The sequence below is a fragment of the Protopterus annectens genome, chromosome 1.part1, assembly GCF_019279795.1.
Source record: "Protopterus annectens isolate FY-2018-M chromosome 1.part1, PAN1.0, whole genome shotgun sequence".
Lineage (NCBI taxonomy): Eukaryota > Metazoa > Chordata > Ceratodontiformes > Protopteridae > Protopterus > Protopterus annectens.
The window spans coordinates 1,824,804,444-1,824,828,526 of record NC_056726.1 but is presented as its reverse complement, the minus strand read 5'-3'; the positions used below and the strand labels follow the sequence as shown (position 1 = coordinate 1,824,828,526).

Sequence of the window (24,083 nt, the reverse complement as noted above, 5' to 3'; positions counted from 1 at the left end):
CTTGTGAAGTTGCCGGCTCGGATCCGATATGGATCCGGTATCCACAGGTTGAAGACAAATGAAGTAGAACTACTCAGATGGAACGTTATGGTGAGTACATAACGTCTTTTCTTTGTTCTTGATTTTCACCATTGTATGAAGTAGAAGTCATTTTGCAGTGGTTAGTATTGTTCTCCAGACAACACATTACTGCTTCAGTGAGGTTATAGACTTTAATTTTATTTTGATCAGTGTAATGAAATGTTAGTGATATAGCCACACCTACTGTACATCTGTGATAGTACACAACTATATTTTTGAATTACCCCTGTTTTGTATACTTTTTTGCATTGGCTTCTCATTTTGTGCTAAGAATGCTATATGTCAAGAATGCATGCTACAGTTACAAAAAGAGTTTGAGGGCTAAGAGGAAAGAAGCTATTGTCGAAAGTCCACCTTATGTAATAATCAGATAAACTGGCAGACTATGTGGGCCACTGATTTCTGACTTGTTGAAAAATCGTTGTTTTTTTCACGTCTATACATGAATAACTTCACAATAGGGAACAATAAGGCAGAGTTTTCTATTTTGTTTCATACATGTTCTTGTGCAGCTCCCATTTTAATCAAACTCCCCTTGATAGTTGTCTTCTTAGTAACTTTTCAGAAGGTGTAGCAGGCTGATATTTTGTGGTGTTATTTGCTTTACTAAATAATATATAATTTATGTTAATTATTTATAAAATTCACAGTATATGTCATTAAGTTGTCTGTTTTTTGTTTTAAAAAATATCTTACTTCATCTGATCTTAAAATAGAGCATAATGATTTCTGTGACGACAACAATATTACAACCATCCAATGTTATTAACCAGAGAGTTTCTGAAACAATTTAGGAGCTATCGTAAAATAAATAAATAAATATGAATAAATAAATTAAATAAATAAAATAAACATGTGGATGTATGTTACATTACTTAAGCTGTGTACTAGATAGCAATGTATTTTAAATATGGGAAAGACATGAAACAGTAAAGTAAAACATCACCTATGTGCCATTCTTAAATTGTTACTGTCTTCTTTTAATGCATAACAGTAACTTACAACTTGCAGGTATTTCCATTGACTCACACTCACTTTGTAGTTTCAGGACTCATGCTGCCATGTCTCGGGTCTTCCAGTAGGGCATCATAATTTGTTACAATTGGTCTTTGTTAAATTTACTATCAGAAGTGTTTCTTTAATTTCAATTTCATAGGTTCATAGGTTCATAGGTTCATACTAGGCTATCTGCCCGAGGGCATTTACAAGCCTAGCCCATAGTTTTGTGGCTTACGCCACCCCTTTAGTATGGGGAACTATACCCATTATTTTGCTGTGCCTCTGTTGAGCAGTGACACTGAGGTAATCCCTGGGGTATATCTGCGATCTCCCATCCATTGGTCAAGATTTCTCTTGAACAAGGCCAGCGAGGTGCTCTGCCTCACATATACCGGGATTTTATTCCACAGCATAGGGAGTCTTTGGGTGATGAATCTATCCCTCCAGCACGTCCTATTAATAGCCGTGTCGAGGTTTAAGTCTCCCGCCCTTGTGGCTCTGATGGATCTAGATTTTTTGAGGTGAAGCATATTCATCAAATCTGGGTTTGACATGGCCTTGTATGTTAGGCAAAGGTCACCTCTGAGCAAGCGGTAAGCGACTGAATAGAGCTGGAGTTCATAAATGATCATTACATACTTTAAAGTAGAGCATAGGGATTCTGACAAATCTGCAAATCGTTTGTGATTCCCCTCAGAAAAGTCCAATCACAGATGACTGAAATGTCCTGAATGTGAATAACATTCAGGAGAGGAAACACAAACACAAAAAGAAAGCATTTTTGCTGGGGGCCAAGCTTCCTGCACTCCCATTACTTATATATACCAACTCCTAGGTTACACATGCATGATGTAAGGGGAATCCCTGTTACACTGGGAATTTGTCATAACAATGAAAAGTTGGATAGTCACACACTAATGATCACATGAATGAGTGATCACTACTTAATGATATGTCAGCTATCAAGAGTGATCAGCCAGAAAGACTCAGAAACAGTTTTGGAGTTCTGGTGAAATAAACAAATAAAGAAAGAAAGAAACAAATAAATAAATAAATAGTTACATATATGATATATAACATGCAGTGTGCTTGATAGCGAAGTATATAGAAAAGACACTGAAAGAGTAAAATAAAATTATCACGTCAATGTGTCATTCTTAACATTTTACCAACTTTGGTTTTAAGCAGTCACAACTATTTTAGTTGCAGTTGAAACATCAGATAGGGGATCTTATGTTTATTTCAGGAAAGCTAAGAAAACAAGGGCTGCAGTCAATAAATGTTTGCTATTCTAGATGAAGATGAGTACTACCTTATTCTGTTTTATTCAGAGGTACAAAAAAATTAGTATGTGAAGGAGATGTGGTGTAGAGTGTGATACCCTGCACTAACTTGATACAAAAACATTTACTTAGGCATAGACATTTGAAGATCAATGGTGCCCCAGCCGCCCCCATGCAAAGTATAAACAAAATGTAAAGGGGTAAGAAGAACTCCAGTGTTCCGCTAAGCTAACATACCAGTTAGTGCACCCTTATTTATAACATACTCATTAGGTCAAGGAAAAAACAAAGATGGTGTCCGAAGTCTGAGTGGGCATCAGCAGCAGTGTAACTACCAGACAGTAAATGTATGTAATGCACTTGGAGAGGGACACACCTCAAAGCAACCCAGCACATGTGATTCATCTACTGTTTAACAGCAAGAAAACTCTCAAGGTACATGGACCTGGTGTTGGACTCTGCATAAACACCTTCTTAAAGTGTATGACATTTTTTCATTAGCCAATAAACATTTAATATACTGAGGTATAAATTCTTCCTATACTTTATGCATACTAATTGATTCCTTACTATTTCATGCAGTACTACAATTCTCTTAACATTCATTTTTATACACATGTTAACCAGATAAGCCATCTGAACAAAAGTGACTTGGGAACACTGTCTGGATAGTAATTTGCTCAGAGAAACATAGCAGGCAAATGAAGGTGAAAGGGATTAGTCCCTGTGCCCTAGATTATAGGAAACAGCCAGGTAATTTATGAGCCCATTGGAAATGAATGAGTGAATACTGCATTAATATACTACACCAGATAGCATTACCACAATATATGAAAATACCTGTTAGTACAATACCCACACAAACTGCCACATGTACAAACCTGTCTCCAGTCATACCTCTCAACCTCTTAGAGCAAGAATCTGGACAAAGCTATAAATAATGGGGGGACAAAGGCCCAAAAATAGGGACAATTTTTAAATATTGCTCTTACAAACTTAGAAAGTTGATAGATTAATAGGTTTTGCATTAGCGTGAATTGTTTGCAGGGTATGAAGTCTGAAACTCAAGCATCTGTCATTATTTACTGACTTCAGTGTTCAATAATTTGCCAATGACTTGACAGAAAACCATAATGTTATGAAAAATAGATGAAAAATATGAGGCAAACATTTGGACAATCTGTGAAAATCTGTACAGTTGAGAGGTATGCCAAATTAATCTAGGTGACAAAAAAGTTGACTAAAGCAAGACTCAATCCACATTCTCTGTAAGTGTAGCTACCTTTGTAAACTTAACTCTGTCTTGGTAATCACATGTGGACACATTCATACCAGCCCAAGTCGTGTTCCATTACCCACAAACTAGCTTTTAGGTGACTATTCTTCAAAAACTTGCAGCAGTAGCAACATATGCAAAACTGCCCACATAAACTAAAAAATATCTTAACAAACCAACACAAATGCAGGTATGGCCTAAGAGATATAAGCCTGGTATATTAGTACACTCTGAAAATTTGGTTGAAACCTAAACTACTCAGCAGAAAGAATTGTTTTTTATGGCTACAGTATCTTTAGAAATGACAAAGCCCACACAGGGGTTATAATAATGCTATACAGATCAGCACTCTGCAGAGGTGATAGAGGGGTTCTCGGACATGACAGTCAGGGAAAGAGAAAACAAAAACATGGGAAAAAAAGATTCCAGTCATTGTATGTAGAGAGACCTCATTTCCATCTGCCAATATTAACCCACACAAAATTCTCACTATAGTATACATTTACATTGCACTGATACATTCTCCACATTTACTAGAGTAAACTTTGTGGATCTCAACAAACATACAAGGCAAGCCTATAATCTATTTAGGTAATCTAAACATTTTCTGGACAAATAACTCTAAACCAGTACTTTTGTCCTTCCCTAACTCCATTCAGGTATTGTCAGATACTTTCTCCAGCGATAAAAAAGCAGAAATCTGCAAATAGAAAATACTGTCTTAACTGGATTCTGGCATCCTCATTCCAGAATACATCATCTAGCAATATTGTATTTCATAGTCTAAGCAACCATAAGCCTACATCTGATGTTGTAAATCTTTGCTCATTAATTACTATTAGGACTTTGGTTCCGTCCTCGGAACTGATACGGCCGTTTCCAAGCTCGCAGCAGCCAAAACATCTCAGTTAAGACCTACCCATAATGCCCCTCTCCTAGTTACTCCAGATCTTGTTTGCCACGTTCCTAGTCAGACATGCTAGTCATCTCTCTCAAAGCTAAGTAGAAAATTAGGAACACCAGTCCAAATAAACCCAAATAAAACAATAAACTGGTAGATGAGGCTGGAACCAAGACGAACTATAACAGCTTAGCATAAAAAACTTTTTATTATTGCTTTCATCCACAGACATCCTCAGAAACATAACAACAATACAAACACCGTTGATTTATATGATAAAACCATTAACACATGAAACAATTAAGCAATTGAACAATTAAATCATCAATTTTCTATTACTTAAAAAACATTTAATATTAATGGACTCATTTAAACCCGGAAAACTGTCTGCTCCTAATCTCAGTTGCCATAAAGATTCCCTTCTTTCTACTTTGTTCTTATTATTACCCCCCCTACCATCATCTAAAACTTGTTCTAAAATAGAAAACGAAAAATTTGTAAATGTCTCACAAGAACGTGTATGTCTGAAAAGTGCGTTGTTGATATCCTTAGTTTTAATGGCATAGTAATGCTCTCTTATCCTTGTACTAAGACATCTAGTGGTCATCCCTATATAGTATGCAGGACATCCAGAGCACAAAGCTATATATACCACATTACTAGTGTTGCAATAATATCTACCAGGTATTCTGATAGCATGTATGCAACACTTTATCCAAACAAATATAAGGCCCCTCATGTATATACCTACAACTATTACAATTGTAAGTGCCATAGGGTTTATTAGATTTAATGCCAAGGCTGATCTCTTGACTCCTTTCCAGCATACTTTTTATATTTAAACCTTTTTTGTGTACAAACTGAAGGGTAGAACCTAATACCAACTTCAGTTCATTGTTCCTGGCTATAATTTTCCAATTGTTACGCACAGTAGAAATGATCCCACTGCTATCTACTGTCATTTCAACTGCTAAGCTTGGGACAACTGAACTATTGGTCTGTAAAGAAACATTCTTGTTATTGTCAGAATTGTGATCTATATTATTATTGTTGTTGTTACTTATTAGACCTTGAGATAAAATAGGTGGAAATGTCTCTCTCCTACTTTTTATTTCTGAAATAATTTTATCTAACACTTCTAAAGGATATCCCCTTTCTACAAATAACAAAGTGATGAAAATCATTTCTTCATAGAAATCAACTTCCTCACTTACCATTCGAGAGGCCCTAATCATCTGTCCCTTAGGGATGTCTTGCTTCATACATAAAGGGTGATTGCTATTGTAATGTACATAATTATTCACATAAGTGTTCTGTGTATTTTGCTGACAAACTGTTTTTTATCCAAATGCCAGCTAAGTTCGACATCTAAAAAACACACTTTCTGCCCATCACCCACCACAAACTTTACAAAGGAACTACTAGAGTTCAACTGTTCAAGAAAGGAACAGAAAGAACTTACTGGTCCTCGAATGAGAAAAAACAAATCATCTATAAACCTACGATAGTATAATACATTGGGAAAGAAACTTAGATTAACTAAAAATTCCATCTCCCACCATCCCATAACGAGGCCTGCAAAGTCAGGGGCTACTGTAGCCCCCATCGCCACACCTTTTAACTGCTTATAATATTTATTATTAAACAGAAAAAAAATATTTTCTAACAATATTTCCAACAAAGTGTTATACATTTTAACACTAGAATCACAAATAGTATATTTGTGTAAGAAATTGGTAACAAATTCCAATCCCACTATCTGCGGTATAGAAGTATATAAAGCCTGAACATCAAGTACTGCCATGTAAAATTCTTCATTGTTCAACTGTAAGAATTGGTTACTGCAAGAAAACAAACGAATACCATCTAAAAGGGACCACGAATCCTTGATATAAGAAGCTAATTGCTGAACAAGCGGATTCAAAACTGAATCTAAAAATAGGGATATCCCTTCAGTTGAACTCCCTGATGCTGAAACTATAGGATGAAACGGTGGATTCTCAACATTTTTATGTATTTTGGGTATACCAAATAGTATACCCACTTTAGGATTATCCACCACCAAAAAATTATAAAGTTCATTTGACATTTCACCATTCATCAGGGAGTCATAAAGGCAATACTCTACATATTTGTGACTTCTAAGTATCACATCAAAAGTGACTTTACAATATGCATTTACATTGTTCAACATTTGCTCAATAGCTGTAATATAATCATTATTATACATTAAAACCAATCCTTTGTCAGCTTTCATACAACGTATCTGCTTTTCTTTACCAAAATTCAACAAAAATTTCCTGTCCTCATTAGTAAAATTGTAAAAATGATGTCTTGGTTTTTCACTCAACAACATCCTTATATCTTTCTCACAATATCTTTCAAAAACTTTTAAAGTTGTGTGCAAGGGGGGGGTTGTAAGTAGATGGTTTGTGCAAACACTTTTGAAAACTGTCTGCTCCTAATCTCATTTGCCATAAAGTTTCCCTTCTTTCTACTTTGTTCTTATTATTACCCCCCCACCATCATCTAAAACTTGTTCTAAAATAGAAAACAAACATTTTTTTAATGTCTCACAAGAATGTGTATGTCTGAAAAGTGCGTCGTTGATATCCTTAGTTTTAATGGCATAATAATGCTCTCTTATCCTAGTACTAAGACATCTAGTGGTCATCCCTATATAGTATGCAGGACATCCAGAACACAAAGATATAAATATATATATATATATATATATATATATATATATATATATATATATATATATATATATATATATATATATATATATATATATATATATATACCACATTGCCAGTGTTGCAATAATATCTAAAAGGTATTCTTGTATTGTTGTTACGTTTCTGAGGAAGTCTGCATAATTGGTAATTTAATTTCTACCATTATTAGTACTGTCCCTCTCTCCTGCCTTTGACAGGCCCTTCCTTCCCACTTGTGGTATTTTTTAAATACCATCATTGGTATTCTCTCACCTTTCTCTCTCCCTTATTTAGTTTTTTATATAGGATAGCCTTGTTGCCTTACTATATCAGACAAAGCTAAGTTGGGGTTTAAACAGTGTGACAAGTGTGGGCGTAAGATGTCTAACTCGGATACACATGCTTGTTGTGTCTACTGTTTGGGCATGGATCATATTAAAGCTGTCTCTGACATTTGTGCTAGTTTTAGTAATCATACACTAGCAGAACGTAAAAATAAACTTATTTTAAAAGGTATAATCAAGACACCTTTTTCAGAGGCTGTATCTGGGTTGGAGGTCTCACCCCCTCCAAAGACCAAAAAACATAAGGAAAAACGGAGTCACTTGGTTCCTGCATCTCCGTCAGTTACAGAACCAAATTGGCTCCATGCTTTGCCGGTGCCCTCGGCTCAGACCTTTTCAGCACCAGGCTCTGTATCTTCTCCCTCAGTGCCATTGATGATGTTCACCCCTATTTCGGTTCCAACCTTGGCACTACTGCCTTCGGTGCCGTCCTTGGATCTGACATTGGCTCTGATGACTGTACCTGATTCGGCACCATCCCGGCCATGGTGCCGACCATTTCTTTGGCTCCATCGGCTCCAAAACTCAAATATCTGCCAAGGACAAGATACTCTTCAACTTATGATCCTTTTTTGGGGCAGAGGTCTAGCCCCTTTCTAGAAAGACCTGATTCTCCTTCAGCAGCCTCCTTTAGAGCCACTAGGAGTTTTTCTGAATTAGATTTTGTGCGGGTTGTGGACCAGCTTCTGGCAGCTAGGGGATTGCCCATTCTATCTAGACCTTCCGCCCTCTTGGCTTGGAATCTTTTACTACATCTTCCCCTGTTTATCCTCCTCTGGCCTCTAGCCAGATCCCGGACATCTCAGTACCGATGTCCACTCTGGTGCATACTGTCTCAGTTCTGACAGCAGTTTTTCCCTTGTTGGCACCGACCACCCTTGCTGCATCAGCTTCAGTGAAGCCAATGCTCTCACAGAGCAGTGCTTGGACCGTCCATACCTTGGTACCTAGGTCAGTGCCTATTTTCTTGTTGGCGCCGTCTATGTCCATGGCTCCAATGGCTTCCAGTCCTCTCGGAGCTCCTCACCTGGAGGTGGGCTCTTCAGGGCAGGGTGTGATTCCACTTGCAAGATTGTCCTTCCTGGTTCTGGGCTCCCATCCCTCCTCGGGTGGGCCTGCTGTCCAGGTGATGGAGAGGGTCCTTCACTCCGAAGGCTCACAGTCAGCACCAATGACATCAGTATCAGAACCCCCTTATCATGCACCTCTCCCAACCCTCTAATTCGGGACCCCGGGGCACGGGAGTCACAAGAACCCCCTTTGAAGGGAACCCCTTCTCTGGAGTCCTCCTCAGAAGATCCCACTGGGGAGCCACCCTGGAAGAAATGGTGCAAGAGGAAGCACCTTGATTCCCCAGAGGAATCTATCGCCGAAGACACTGATTGTGATGAGGGGGAACGGTCCCCATGGTCTCCCCCAGATGATGTCTCATTCAAAGACATTCTCGAAATCCTCAAGCAGCAGGGAGACTGGAAGTCCTCTAACTCTTCTTCTGAGGAATTGTTGTTCTTGCAGGCCTTTTGTGCCCAACCATCTACTTCCTGGGTGACCCCACCGGCAGATGACCTTGTTAAACTCATTTTGCAGTGCGCCTGGAAGGCCCTGGACAATGTAGAACCTGCCCCCCCGGAGGCCAGACAAAATTTTATCTACACCTGAAGACCAGCCCCACTGGTTCAAGCAGTTGACAGTTGATTCTATGGTCATGGCAGTGGCCACCAAGAGGGAACTGGCAGAAGATAGCTCCACTGCCATCCTGCAAACAGGGAGTCCTGGACCATGGACAGACTAGGGAAGTGGACCTATGCTTCAGCGACCTTCACCATTCAGTCGCTGAACTATCTGGCACACTTTACTTGCCTTCAAAGAAACCTAATTTCCAAAATGTCTTCCTCTTTGGTGGGGGTACTGCCTGATGAGGTGCGTGATACTGTTGCCTCGCAGCTAGCTACCCTTGAATCCATCTCGAACTCCTCAATGCGTTTGATATCTCACACCACCGAGGGGGCAGCTTGAGCTGCCGCATCAGGCATTGTCATGAGACGTAATGCTTGGGTGTGGTTATGTGACTTCGCAAACCCCTTTAAATCTTCCTTCGTCAATGCACCTGTCGACGAATCTGCACTTTTTTGACCCAAAGTACGAGACACACTTGCACGTAGTGAGAAAAATGGAAAGACCTTGCCTGCTGTGGGCATACGCTTTTCCAACCCCCAGAGGTCCTACTCCAGGAACCAGAAGGGAGGAAAAATGTGGTTCAAGAAATCCCAAGGATCTTTTCATGACACTTGTGGTGAACAATCCTCTCGGGGCAGAGGGGGCAACCCATATGGAAGACACACCTTTCGGGGTAGAGGGGGGTCCATGTAACCAGGGCACTAGAGATTATTTCTCCGGCAGACCCTACTAGCACTCCTGAGCAGCGGCCTGATTGCTTTCCTCTGAAGTAGTCGGGAATCGTTTTTCTCTGCACCTTCCAGCCTGGCATCTTATTACTACCAATGTTTGGGTGCAGAGAATAATATCCAGAGACAACCAAATACCATTCGATTTAATTCCCAGACCCGTCAAATGAATCCCTGATGTACCACCCAATCAGAGGGAATTAGCAGTCTTAGAAATAGAAAAGCTGCTAAGAAAAAGAGTCATCCAACCAGTCCCATCAGACCAGACAGGATCCGGGTTTTACTCAAGGTTCTTTTTAGTGCTAAAAAAGACAGTGGACTGGAGACCAATCCTAGATCTCGGTCTTTTAAACAAATTTATCAAACCTCAAAAATTTCGGATGGTCACGGTACAGTCCATTCTTCCCTTCCTAGGGAGGGACAACTCCATATGCTCTTTAGACCTCCAGGATGCGTACTACCACATAAAGATGGATAACCACTCTCGGAGGTTTCTCCGCTTTCGGCTGGGAGCCAATCACTACCAGTTCAGGGCACTGCCATTCGGTCTCATGACAGCCCCCGAGTGTTCACCAAATGTATGGCAGTTGTGGTAGCTCATCTTCGACTACAAGGATTCCAGGTGTTTGTGTATCTAGACGATTGGCTCCTTACCGCTTCGACCAGGAATCTCCTAGTCTACAGCCTCTCTTACACTCAGGGTCTCGCTCTCCGCTTGGGGATTACAATCAACAAGGACAAATCTCAAATGTCCCCAGTGAAGACACTGGAATTTATTAGAGTGGTCTTCGACACAACATCCTGTCAAGCTTCTCTCCCCCCTCACAGGCTTTTGAAAATAAGACACCAAATCCAAGACCTTCTTCCTCAGACCTATGTACCAGCACGTCTTGTACTGCAACTCTTAGGTTCCATGGCGGCTGCCATTACGTTAGTACCACTGCCAAGACTACACATGAAAATCCTGCAGTGACTCCTTTCCGCACAGTGGTCATTTCTAACTCACCCACTCGACCACATGATACGTCTTACAAACCATTGCAAGGAAGAAATGCTATGGTGGATGAAACCACAAACAAATCTTTGGTGTCGACCATTCTGTCTTCCCCAGCCCACGGTCATGGTGACCACGGATGCTTTCCTGTTAGGGTGGGGGGGCATTTCCAGGGAAAGATGGAGGCCAATTTGCACATAAATGTCTTGAAACTGACCGCAGTTCTCTTAGCGTTGCAAGCGTTCCATACATCCCTACACTCTGGGACCATTGCAATTCAGTCAGACAACATGTCAGTCATTTGGTATATCAACAAGCAAGGTGGAACTAGGTCTTACCTCTGCATTGGGAAGCCATGAGGATTTGGCACTGGGTGATAGCTTCCAACTGCTTACTTATAGCAGCACACATTCCCGGGAGTTCCAACCTTATTGTGGACAATCTGAGCAGGAACATTCTGATGCCTCATGAGTGAGCCCTCAACCCTGTAACAGCGGATTGGATCTTCCAATGCTGAGGCAAGCCTTGCTGTGATCTCTTTGCTTCCCCCCTAAACTACAAATGCAGAAGCTACTTTGCACCGATCCCCCATCAGGGGGAACCACTGAGGGACACGCTAATGCATGATTGGCCCCCGGGTCTTCTGTATGCCTTTCCCCCGTTTCCCCTCATTCCAAAATTTCTCCAGAAAGCTCAGAGGTTGAGAAGAAAAGTGATCCTCATTGCCCCCTACTGGCCCCGTAAAGTCTGGTTACCGTTTCTGTGGCCTCATCTGATTCACAGCCCGTGGATCCTGGATCATTCCCAAGACCTGTTATCTCATCCTCAGGGACTGATTCATCTGAACCTCCACAGTCTCAAGCTCACAGCTTGGTTCCTCCACTTCCAATGATTGCCAGGCTGCCTGACATCCCATCTCCTGTTCGTGGAATTCTTCTGGTTTCACACAAACCTTCCACCAGGAAAGTTTATTCTAGTAAATGGACTAGTTTCTCTATTTGAGCCAAAGATCAGAACTTAGACCCTTTCTCTATGTCTATTCAAAAGATCCTACGATACCTGACTACTCTTTTACATGCAGGAGCCTCAGCATCGATGATCACTGTACATTTAGCAGCTATCGTCAATTTTCATAATGGACTTGATAATTCCTCGATTATGTGACACCACCTGTGCAAGACTTTTTTGAAAGGAGTATTACATGTTAAAGCTCCGGTCAAGCCTCCCTTAGAACCCTGGGACTTGACTTTGGTACTTCAGTCTCTCACAGGTCCTCCTTTTGAGCTCTTTGATTTATGTGATTTAAAATTTTTGTCATGGAAAACCTTACTTCTAGTAGCACTTTCCTCAGTGAAAAGAGTGAGCTGCAGGCCTTGAGTGTCAAAAGACCTTACTTGATAGGGTGTCCCTTCGTACTGACCCTTCTTTCTTGCCCAAGGTTATTTCTGGCTTTTCCATTAACCAGTCTGTTGACCTGCTGGTTTTCTTCCCTCGGCATTCTAATAGAGAGGAGTACCTTTTGCACAACCTTGATGTGCATCGGCAGCTTCATTGTTATTTGGACAGGACTAAATCTTTCAGGAAAACAGATCAATTGTTTGTGGCCTTTGCAGGACCCAGATTGGGTAAACCTGTTTCCAAAGTGATTTTATCCTCCTGGCTTAGAAATGTCATTACCTTTATCTACTAACAGAATAAGCTATCCTTACCTTCCAGAATAAAGGCTCATTCTACCAGATCTATGGCTACTTCTGTAGCATTTCATTTCAGAGCCACTATGGATGATATCTGCACAGCAGCCACTTGGGCAAGACCTCATACCTTTATCTCTCATTACAAATTGGATTTGGCCTCCAGGGGATGAGCATCTTTTGGTTCTATGGTGCTCAGGAATATCCTTCCTTAGGGCCACCCAGGACTCAAGTAGCTGGGGACTCGGTCCTAATAGTAATTAATGAACAAAGATTTACAACATCAGATAAAGAAGTTATGTCTTACCATAACGTTCGATCTGTGTTGTAGATCTTTGTTCATTCATTACTTCCCACCCTCCTTCCCCCTGCCTGGACTCCTGCTGGACTTTAGGAACTCCTGATTAGGGTATTTGCTCAGACAGAGCCTTCTGCTATTTTTTTTTCTATTATTACGTCTATTATATAGGGGCGGGTAAACTCGATCTGGATTAACTAGGAGAGGGGCATTATGGGTATGTCTTAGCTGAGAGTTTTTGGCTGGACAAGCTTGGAAACGGCTGTATCGGTTCTGAGGATGGAACCGAGGTCCCAATAGTAATGATTATATAAAGATCTACAACACAGATGGAATGTTATGGTAAGACATAACATCTTTTTTCATAACCTAATCCATTAAAAAAGAACAACTAACAGCCATGCAACATTCAAATTAGAAACTGCTAAAACTTCCCTGTAGAGTACAACTAACTGAAAATATTAGCTGACTGGTCTCTCTTTAAAACCTTTCAAGCATTTATAATTGGCTTTTGTTGTTCAAGTATGAAAACATTCAGAACTGAATACAATTAATTTATTACAATAGATCACAATGAGATTCATAATGAAGAAGCTGGTAGAGAACTGTTGTGGGAAATTTGCAAAGATTCAAAACTACCTTGTTCATACCAAGACCAGAAAACTATGAGAGATTTTACACAGATAAACAAAATCACTTTGGTCACCTCCAGATTACTTTCACAGCTGACCGGAGGACTTTCTGGAATTGTATATCGTCCCTTTTTATCCCAGCACAAATACACATCTGAAATCCCTTCCAGAACTCTTAGTTACCACAGAGTACAAGAATTTGCAAATTACTTCCAACCACCCAATCGAAGCCTTCAGCTACAAATCATGTCCACCAATGCACAGTAGTAGCTAATTGCCTCATTTATTTCAAAATCCAGCCACTGAGCAAACAGTACATGTAGCTGTGTTACTAAAGATTACCTATTTTTCACTCCTGGACTCGACTTCATCCCCTTCAACATTCATTCAGATGGTATACTTTAGTAAATCTGAACCAGTTTCATTTAAATTTATTGAGCATTACAGAATCCTGTATTCCACAACTCTGGAAAATGCAATTATTTTCTCATTGTAATAAAGGTGGACTTAGTACAATGCTAAACAACTTTAAACATAAAACCCTCCTCTATCGATACTTCTAATGAAAGCTATGCACAGACTATTTAAGCAATTCTTATCCCACAATCCACTGGTTTGCAGCATAATTTCAAACCTTAGCAATGTGTAGACACATGTCTATTAGCTTTTATGGATGCTACCAGAAAAATAACTGAACAAAGGGCACTTAATGGCTGCAGCATTTGTAGAACTTTCAAAAGCATTTGACTCAGTCACCCTCACCCTGTTTCTAATTGTCTCTTGCACATCAGCATGCACTCATGTAGCATGGGAACACAAATACAATGGGCATTTGTAGTCACATTGTCATGAACAGTGCTTCAAGGGATATCACACAGATCCTTTCTTGGGCCATTTCTTTTCACATAATTTGTAAGCAACATGCAGTTCCAGTGCCCTGGTACTATTATCGCAGACTATACAGATGGTCTTTTCCATATCTGTTCATCAAAAGCTGCTAGAGAAGCTGAAACTCCAATACGACTCTTCTCTCTACAACTCTGTCTAAGACACTGTTTCCTTCTACATAATCCCTAAAGACCAAAATGCGTGATACTTTCTACTTATGGATCCACCCTCAAAGTAGTAAAAACAATAAAATATGTTGGAATGCTCCTTAATAATGATCTAGCTTAAATAATCCCATTCATTCTTTCATGTCCAACACACATAGAATGACTGGATTTCTATAAAGAGCAAATATTTTCCTAACCCTTGAGATCAGATCAACAAAAACTAGCTTCATGTTACCCTCCCAAACTGTTATTCAGTCGTATATGTCTAACAAGTACTTCTGTAGCTTTTTTAAAAATAAGCTAAAATGACCTACCATGTAATCATTAAGTCTGTGACCAAAGCATCTGTTCAGAGGGATCTACTTCTAATATTCAAAAGGCCACATCATACAATTTCATTTTTGCAAGATGAAAATCGCGAAAACGAAATACCCGAATGACAAATTTTTCCCAGGGCAAGTAAAGTCTTGCCCAAACTTCAATGAAGCACACACACCAGAGTAAAGAACACCCACCTAGATAGGGGACTATGCTCCCATACCCCCCAATGTGGGAGGCATAGCCCACACACCCACCTAACTATACATACCAACTCTGGGATCACACCACAGTTTAGAAAAGGGCATGTTGGGCAAAGGTTTACTTGCCCTGGGAAAAATTTGTTGTTTGGGTATTTCGTTTTCGCAATTATCGCCTTGCGAAAATGAAATTCGATGATACAGCCTTTTGAATATTAGAAGGGAATCCGCTCAGAGATACCACTAATCATTTTAAATATCTTTAAACTGCCCTACACTTTATACTCATTTCGTTATAACCCACCTTTCTACAGTATATGATTATTTCCAAAAAAGCTGCCCCTTCCATTTACACTACAGGTCAAAATCCATACCCATTCAAAAGCACCAGCAAGTGCCAACAACTTCCATAGTAGTTTTCAAATCTCAAAACAGATGTACAGCTGTTTTCTCCTACTAGATTCCCATGTTCTAAAAAACTTTACCATCATAGATATGTGACTGTGCCACCCCCCATTATCATTACTACTGCAATGTGTACTCTTTCTTACCTAACACCCACCCTTCTGAAAGTGTCATCACTCCTGTGTTACCTGATTCTTACCTTCTTCCTACAGAGAAACCTCTGTTTTTACACATTTACCTTCTCTTACTCCCTAACCCAATCACTGTTTGCATATACATATTAGAAAGTGACAAAGTGACAGCTCACTCAGTGAATTTAGCATTGTGCAAGTGTATAGCTATTCCATTGTATTTTATATATATATATATATATATATATATATATATATACATATATATATATATATATATATATATATATATATATATATATATATATTATTGTTGTCACCTTATACAACAGATAATTCACATTTTTACAGTGGATTGGGTATGATTCTTACACAAAGGGACTCTGACTGACCAAGTTCACAGATGACTGTAAGCTGGGAGCTATTATTAACTCCCCAAGTGATGTAGACATCCTACAGAAAAGCCTCACCGAGACCAATGACTGGTGTCGAAACCATAGCTTTAAACTTAATGCCAAAAAATGTGTCGTCATCCCCTTTGGTAAAAACTCAGTTTCCACTAATTAACACATAGATGGGAGCCCATTGAACACTGAAGGCGTTATAGGAAATTTGGGAACGCAGGTTGACAGCAACCTTTCCTTCGACCACCACATTGCCACTGTGGTCAGAAAGTCCTTCTATGTGGCACATCTCATTACCAAGGGTTTAGCATCCAGGAAGAAAGAGCTCATTGTCTCTCTCTATTCTTCCCTCATTAGACCAATCATTGAATATAATGCCCCATTTAGCATGAACCTCACTAGACAGCTGCAACAGCTGCAGAGGCCACAGAAGTACCTCACAAAGAGGATCCTAGGCATTAACACATCCTACATGGACAGACTCAAAAGACTCCCGCTATTCTCTGTCTCATATCACCTACTTAGAGGTAGTCTCTGCTTGACTTACAAAGCCATGTCTGACCCAGCTGTGTTAGAAATGCTACATCTAAAGAAATCCCAATCCTTCTGCACCACACACTCCAGAGACCTCAACCTCATTAACACAATCAACAGAACATGCTGGAGGGAGAGGTTCCTCACCCAGAGACTGCCCATGCTCTGGAATAGACTTCCTATACATGTCAAGCAGAGCATCTCACTGTCCTGCTTCAAGAGAAATCTTGATGAGTGAATGGGTAATAGAATGTTCACCCCAGGTATCACTCCAGTAGCTGTTCTTGATAGAGGCAAATTCTGTATGTCTTCTTTATATATGCTAAAACAATTTTATAACACACACATACACACACACACACATACACACACACACACACACACACACACACACACACACACACACACACACACACACACACACACACACACGTGTGAGTGTGTGAATATTCCTCTTTTAATTTAACTATGTCCTGTGGAGTCTTTGTGATTTTTTTTCCATGGGATAGCTCTGAAAATAGACAATTTTTTCAGCTCTGGAACTTCTCATTAAAAAAAACAAAGATTCAGTTTAACTGTACCCAAAATATCTCTACTGTTGTTGCTCAGTGGCACTTATTTTTATACTGTAGCACCATTACAGGGTTGTCATGCTACTGTTACAGCACAAATAAGTAACGATTGTTATACTGCAGCTTTTTATGGTTGTAGTATTAATGCCACAATAATTATTTATTTGATTATTTACTGACATTTATTTACTAGGAAAGTCCAACTGGTTAATAAATATCCATTTTCAGTGGAGACCCAGGGAGAAAACTACCACTATCACTTCATTCACTGGTTTCATATACTTTGTAAATGCAGTCATATTTCTAAACATGGACCCTACATATGTAGACCAGATCTGGCTATTGGTTTTAGGTCCTTGATTGATTGATTAATATTTTAATGACAGAGCTGCAATGAAGGAACCAAGAATTAAACATGGACATTAACAAATATGGGTTGAATTCTACAGCTCACATATGAATAGTGTCCTATGTAAAAAGAATCACGTGATAGCTCTAAAACTGTTATCTGTCCTGATCCAACACTGTAGCAAGCAATTTTCATGAATTAAAAGCTTTTACTTCTTTTTCTGTTGCAGGTGTACTTGGAACATTCTGTCCACTAATATTGGGATGTTATGCAGCTGATCGTTATGGAGAAAATCCTCTTCTGGCTGTGGTTCCTGGAGGCATGACAGCCATGAGAACTCATATGCGTCTTAGTTATGGGATTGAGGTAAATTAATAATGCTTTTTCTTACGCATTAGCTTGAAGTATTGAATATATATAGCCATATTAAGTGGTTACACTTTGTCTTTTCATGGACTCATTGGTAGACTGTTCTTCACTTTTAATTTTAAAACGCAAATATTTTATGAGTATTTTCGGTTGCCTCTTCCCCTTCCTTCACTCATTTGAATGTATTCATTTCCTAGATTAGAATTATTCAGTTCATTCTTTTTTTTTTTTTTTTTTTGTATCTTCACTGGATGTGTGTTTCCTTTTCTGCTTTTGGAGTAGTGAATCCCACAGCACTGTATTTTAGCACAGGCTTAGCCTTTCTTTTCCTCTCAAGTCCAGCTATGTACATCCAGAAACCTAACTTATCAATAAGTGACATGCATTGAAAGAGCACACCAGAACTTGTATGTTTTTACCTGCCTAGAGGCTATGATGTGATTGCAAACTTTCTCCATGTGGATACAAAACAGGATTATGTCAACAGAGATGGAATAACTAAGTAGCAAATTGAGGAAGTAGTGTTGATTTAATTATCACAGAAAGAGTGATATTTATATGGAAAAGTTGGTCTGTGAAAGGATAATTAAAAAAAATGTAGCTGTTAAGTATAGTAGTTTTAGTGTGGGATAAGAAAATGGAGGCTGTTGCTTAACCTAGAATCATTTGTTTATCCAGTAGAGAGGAGTATTGTAAGAGATGGTGAAGATATTTTCCCCTCTGTCCCATCAAAGACTATGTTTCTGTGTTTCTCTGAACAGGTCATGCTGGAGAGAAAGATGCATCTCCCAGAGAATGCCACTTCTCTGAAAGAAGCTTCCAATTCATGTGAAACAGAGCCCCTCCCTGTCTTCAGACAGAACATAGATCAATGGATGGGTGACCACAGATTCACTCCTGGAGTGGCACCCATGTCCCCACTGGACAGAGGAAATCAGTATTAACTACCATAAACCCTTACTTCTGCGAACTTCAGTCATCTAGCCATCGACAATTGGGGCAACTCGGGATAAATATAGCAAGGCTTGTAAGGACTCTAGGGCCAATTGCCTAATAACCTTATATGAGCCTATGAATCAATAATTCTGCAATGCTTCCTTTATCACATATTGGGGAAAAGTTTTTTTTTTTAGTTTCGTTAATTTATGATTTGATTACTGACTAAGAAGGGCAATTTCATTGAGACATGGACCAAGGGTAGGACTTAAATTTACAAAACTATAGACTGTAAATGCATAATTTTACCACTAAATAATTCAGTCCAAAATGTGGAAAATATATTATGATGTTGGGTTAGATGAGTAGTTAACTGATTTAGGGAAAAGACAGGAAAGAGGGAGATGAAAAAATGTGAATGAAGTCTATTTATATAATTCTAATTTAGTTGAAAAGCCATCTGACTCTATTGGTCAATTGTAAACATTTACAGAACAAGTTATGGTCTTGCCCCAGCTCTACAGCATAGAAGAATAGAGTCCTGTGACCAAAACACCTGAGAATGGCTATCAGCCTGAGTGCTAGAGGAGTTGGAGAGGGAGGGGCAGTGGTAGGAAAGAGAATATTTGCTAGCTGATCCACTCTGGGAGGGAATAATTGGTTTCTGTCTAAGATGTAGATACATCCCAGTGCTGGGGATATACAGTAACTGTGGAACAGCTTAACACTAAAACTACATCATCTGGGGGACCAGAGTCAGCTGATGCTGCATGTGGTGTTGCATGTGATATCACTGGCTCTGCTCAGTTTGGACATACCAAAAAATCCAGTGTCATGCAAGATCAGTGTCTATGACTGCTCTCCTGCACTTCCTCTGCCCAACCTACCATTGGCAGGCTGTCCCATTCCCAAGGGATAACACTGGATACACTTAAGGATAAATGGTGGAGCTGGTCAGCTGATGGTCATCTGGAGGTATATGCAAATGGAGGGGGCAGACATTTTGGTCCTATATAGTCCTAAAGGGGAGACAAAGATTTTTTTTCAGTCTTGTAAAGGAATGCAGTCCAGAAACATGCACTGTCTGGGACAGGAAACTATGCAATGGTATACATTTTCAAAAAATCCTTGCAGTGTCCCTGTTCCTGTACTTTGTAAGCATCTGCTCCTATACTGCTAAGCATAGACCTGCATTCTGCTTATAGTTCTCAAAACAACCACAACTATTTCCACCAATAGCAGCAACATAGAACCTACCACCTTTAAATACTTTGGTATTACCTTGGATTCCTATACCAGTAAGCTCACACTGATCATGTAAAATGTAAAATCATCAGAACAATAATTGCTTACTGTAGAATCTCAAGATTTCTTATGGCTATTTACTGACAAAAAATATTGCTCATCTACAGTCTCTCTCAAACAGAATTTAAAGAATTATTCTCTTCTTACCACACTTTAAACATCACTACACCTTGCTATCTCGTTCAAAGTAACTTCATATTCTTGAAATGACTGATGTACTCTTTCACAACCTTAACAATTTTGCTTACCCACAATTATCTTCAAAATCCTGTTCTGGATCAACCTCATATTAATTCCACTCCCCCTCAAACAATAACCCATGATCTTCACACTGGCCAATTCTGTTAATTCAGACTATGCATTGCACATCACAGGTCCCAAACTTTGAGACAGTTTATTTTTCATTAGAAATTGCTTGACTACTAAAGAATTTAGTATTGGCCTTCAAGATTATCTCAACAAGATTGCTGCTTGTCATTGTTTGCAGTGAACCCTCATGAAGTCCATACACTGTACTATCTTCTTTGCCTAAAACAAAGTATTAGTTTAAGAGTGTGCACACTTATGCAACCAGCATATTGTACGTTTTTTATTTTTTATATTTTTTTCCCCTAACAGATTTGTTTGTTTTTCAATTGAATTGTAGAGGTTATAAGTCACATTAAAGGTGAGAAAAGTTTTGAAATGATTTATTGTGGTCTCATTTTTTTATATCACAAAAATCTGGCATTCTAACAGAGGTGTGTACACTTTTTATATCCACTGTATACTTTTCATGTAATTATGCATGCACCCTGCAATACTTAAGGACAGTACCAGTTACTTTATTTACTTAATAAATGTGCTATTGTGTACCTCCTGGACAGTAGCTAAAATTAGATCTTATAGATCATACCACTACCCCAATTATTAAACTTCAATAAAAAATAAACAAAGAAATTAATTAAAGACATATATGAAATAAAGAAAACTAGAAAGTATTCTTTAAACTATAAGTGCTTTGATCATTTGTTGATACTGCTATGATGCTTAGCTTGCAGTGAAGTAAGTGGTCATTTCATATGAATCATGACTAAAGTTTATGATTTAAAAAATGGCAAAAACCCTTCTCATTCACCACAGTTCTGCTTTCCTCCTGCATGTCCGCCCTTTCTCCAGTAATTGTTTCAGTACAGGACACTGCTATATGCTTACTCTACTAGTAGGATTTCTGAAATAAAAAAGCCATGCTTCCATTTAAAAAAACATATATTCTTCCAGTTTTCCTCTCACTGGGTAACAATCTCATCAGTTATGGCCATATTCCACAATTTATTATACTATGGCAACAAATAACCCAGCAGCTGGGACATTGCAGATAACCAGTCAACCAAAGACAAAATCCTAACAGAAAGAAAGAAAACTACATTGCATCCCTGAAAATTTAGAAAAGTGATCCAATGACATGAGCTGTCTGGACTTGGTAAAAGCAGGAGTAGTACTGGCATTTGTTAGAATAGCTTGGTAAATGAAACTTTCCCAGGTTGTTATGGTCATCCTCTATTTCCGTGCTACACTTTAAAATACCTTTCTCTTCAAACCTCTTTTGGCTTGCAACAGTACAGACAAATCTGAAAAATGACTTAGCCTAGTTTTCTGTTTGTGGTAAAATTTGCTACAAAGCTGCATGTATAGTCTTCAGTTTTTTTCATTAACCCCTCACTGGCCCAACACATGCCTCAGGGCTCAGTTTCTTCACTGCCTCTAACTCATGTTTACATTTTTCTCATTTCTGTCTCTTGCTAAGCCTACTATTGGCATGTTCTCAACAGTATCTTACTGACTGTACACTTTTACTAATCACTATTAATAATTTGGCCTTTCACTTCATTTTTGTGTAAAACTGTTTAACCCTAGATGTTCTTCGTGTTTCACTGTTGCAGTCATCACTTGTGGGTTATCCCTGCTGGGTAGCTGTTGGCTGTCTAGATACAGAGGCTGATTTCAGGTCGTCAGGGATATAAAAAGAGACAGCCGAGTCATTACATCAGTCTTTCTTGCCGTGGAGCCCGAAGCAGAAGCAGTTTTGCGAGTTTGTCAGTCAGCTGTTGCCAGAGTGAGGGAGGCCATTAGGGCCCTGAATTGTCAATTCCATATGCTGAAATACAAGCAGAATGTACTGGAATTACTAAAACAGGAAATTTCAACCCTACCTGACAGCAGTACTACCAGGGAACTAGTGGATCTTATAATTTCCAGCTCCCAGATAGCCAAACATTCCCTGCATTGCAGGTTTGATGCCTTGGAGGCTTCCAGCAGGGACGCAGTCACTGGCTCTGTGATCAGAAGGTATGCCTGGTTAAGGAAACAGTCCTTACCTGACCAGGTAAAGTCCAAATTGTTAGATGCCCATATGGATAAGGCTCAGCTGTTTGGACGCAAAGCTGAGGAGGTTATTAAGAAAATGGAAGACAAGGCCAAGTCTATGCAGACTGTGAAGGATTTCTTGCAGGTTCAGCCTCCCAGGTTCAGCAGGAACTTCCCCACAAAGCATTAGTCCTTTCCTACTCAAACAAAGCCATCCAGAGGAAGGCATGCAGGGAGAGACCTACCAGGCACCAGTCACAAGGCCAACAGAGATCCAGACAATGGACCGCTGCAATGACTAGGCAGGGGAGTTCTAAGCCCCCTCCCTTCTCGAAGGACTCACAATGACTCTACACCCCCTCTTCCCCACAACCACCCAGAGAGACTAGGAGGAAGACTCTCCCTCTTCCTAGAGAATTGGCAGGCCATCACCTGAGATCTGTGGGTCCTAAAAATTATTTCCAGTGGGTACAAATTATCTTTCAAAGAAAGCCCCAGATATTCAGGCTTCCCAGATGTACCAGCAAATCAGAGGTCAGAAGCCATCTGCCAAATACAAAATCTTTATGCCCAAGGCACTGTGGAACCTGTACCAAAGGAACAGGCCAGAAAAGGGTTTTATTCAATACTGTTACTGGTACCCAGAAAGGAGGGCATCTAGCACCCCATTTTAGACCTATCCATTCTGAATCTGTCCTTCCTGGTACCAAAATTCAGAATGCTGATCTTACACAAACTCTTACCAATGCTGATGCCTTCTGCTTGACTAGTGACCCTAGATCTGAAGGATGCCTACCTCCATATTCCCATAAGGAAGTCCTGCAGGAGTTTCCTGAACTTCAGAGCAGGGTCACTACACTTTCAGTTCTCTGCTCTGCTCTTTGGTTTATCTACTGCTCCCAAAGTCTTTACCAAGTGCTTGGCTCCTGTCATTGCCTTTTGCAGACAGAAGAGCATTTAGATTTACCCCTACCTGGATGACTGGCTTTTTCAGGCAGACACCAAAGAGAGACTCCTGCAGGACCTCACTTTTGTTAAAACTTTCCTATCCTCCCTGGGCTTCACTATCAACCAAGAGAAGTCCCAATTTCTTCCCACAAGAAGGTTAACCTTCATAGGAGCTCTACTGGACACATCTACTCAAACAGACTCCCTCCCTCGGGAGAAGCAGAGGTTCCTCCACTCATACTTCACACAGCTGGCCCACAGGACCCACCTCACAGCAAGGAAATTCCTGCAAGCACTGGGGTACAAGGCCTCCTGCATTCTGTTGGAACCCCTAGCCAGACTACATACATGGGGAAACTACAGTGGTACCTCAGGAACTTCTGGTGACAGCACTCACAGTCACTAGAACACCACCTGCCCTTGATTCCTTGCTTAAAGAAGGAGCTCTTATGGTGGGCAGAGGCGTGTACCCTAAACAAGGGCCTACCCTTCATCACTAACCCATAGGGCCAGACCATCACTACAGACACCTCAGACACAGCCTGGGGGGGGGGCACAGCAAGGGCGTACATGCACTCTGGGCATTT

At 39.9% G+C, this 24,083-nt stretch overlaps 1 protein-coding gene across 1 annotated transcript in view; it reads left to right on the top strand.

Annotated features, from left to right (window-relative positions):
• The window catches only part of LOC122812517 (cornifelin-like), a 239,772-nt gene that overhangs the window by 180,826 nt on the left and 34,863 nt on the right, over positions 1 to 24,083 (top strand). Inside the window, exon 3 of the mRNA XM_044084815.1 lies at positions 17,822 to 17,958. Coding sequence (XP_043940750.1) covers positions 17,822 to 17,958 — 137 coding nt within the window. The remainder of the gene's footprint in view (positions 1 to 17,821; positions 17,959 to 24,083) is intronic.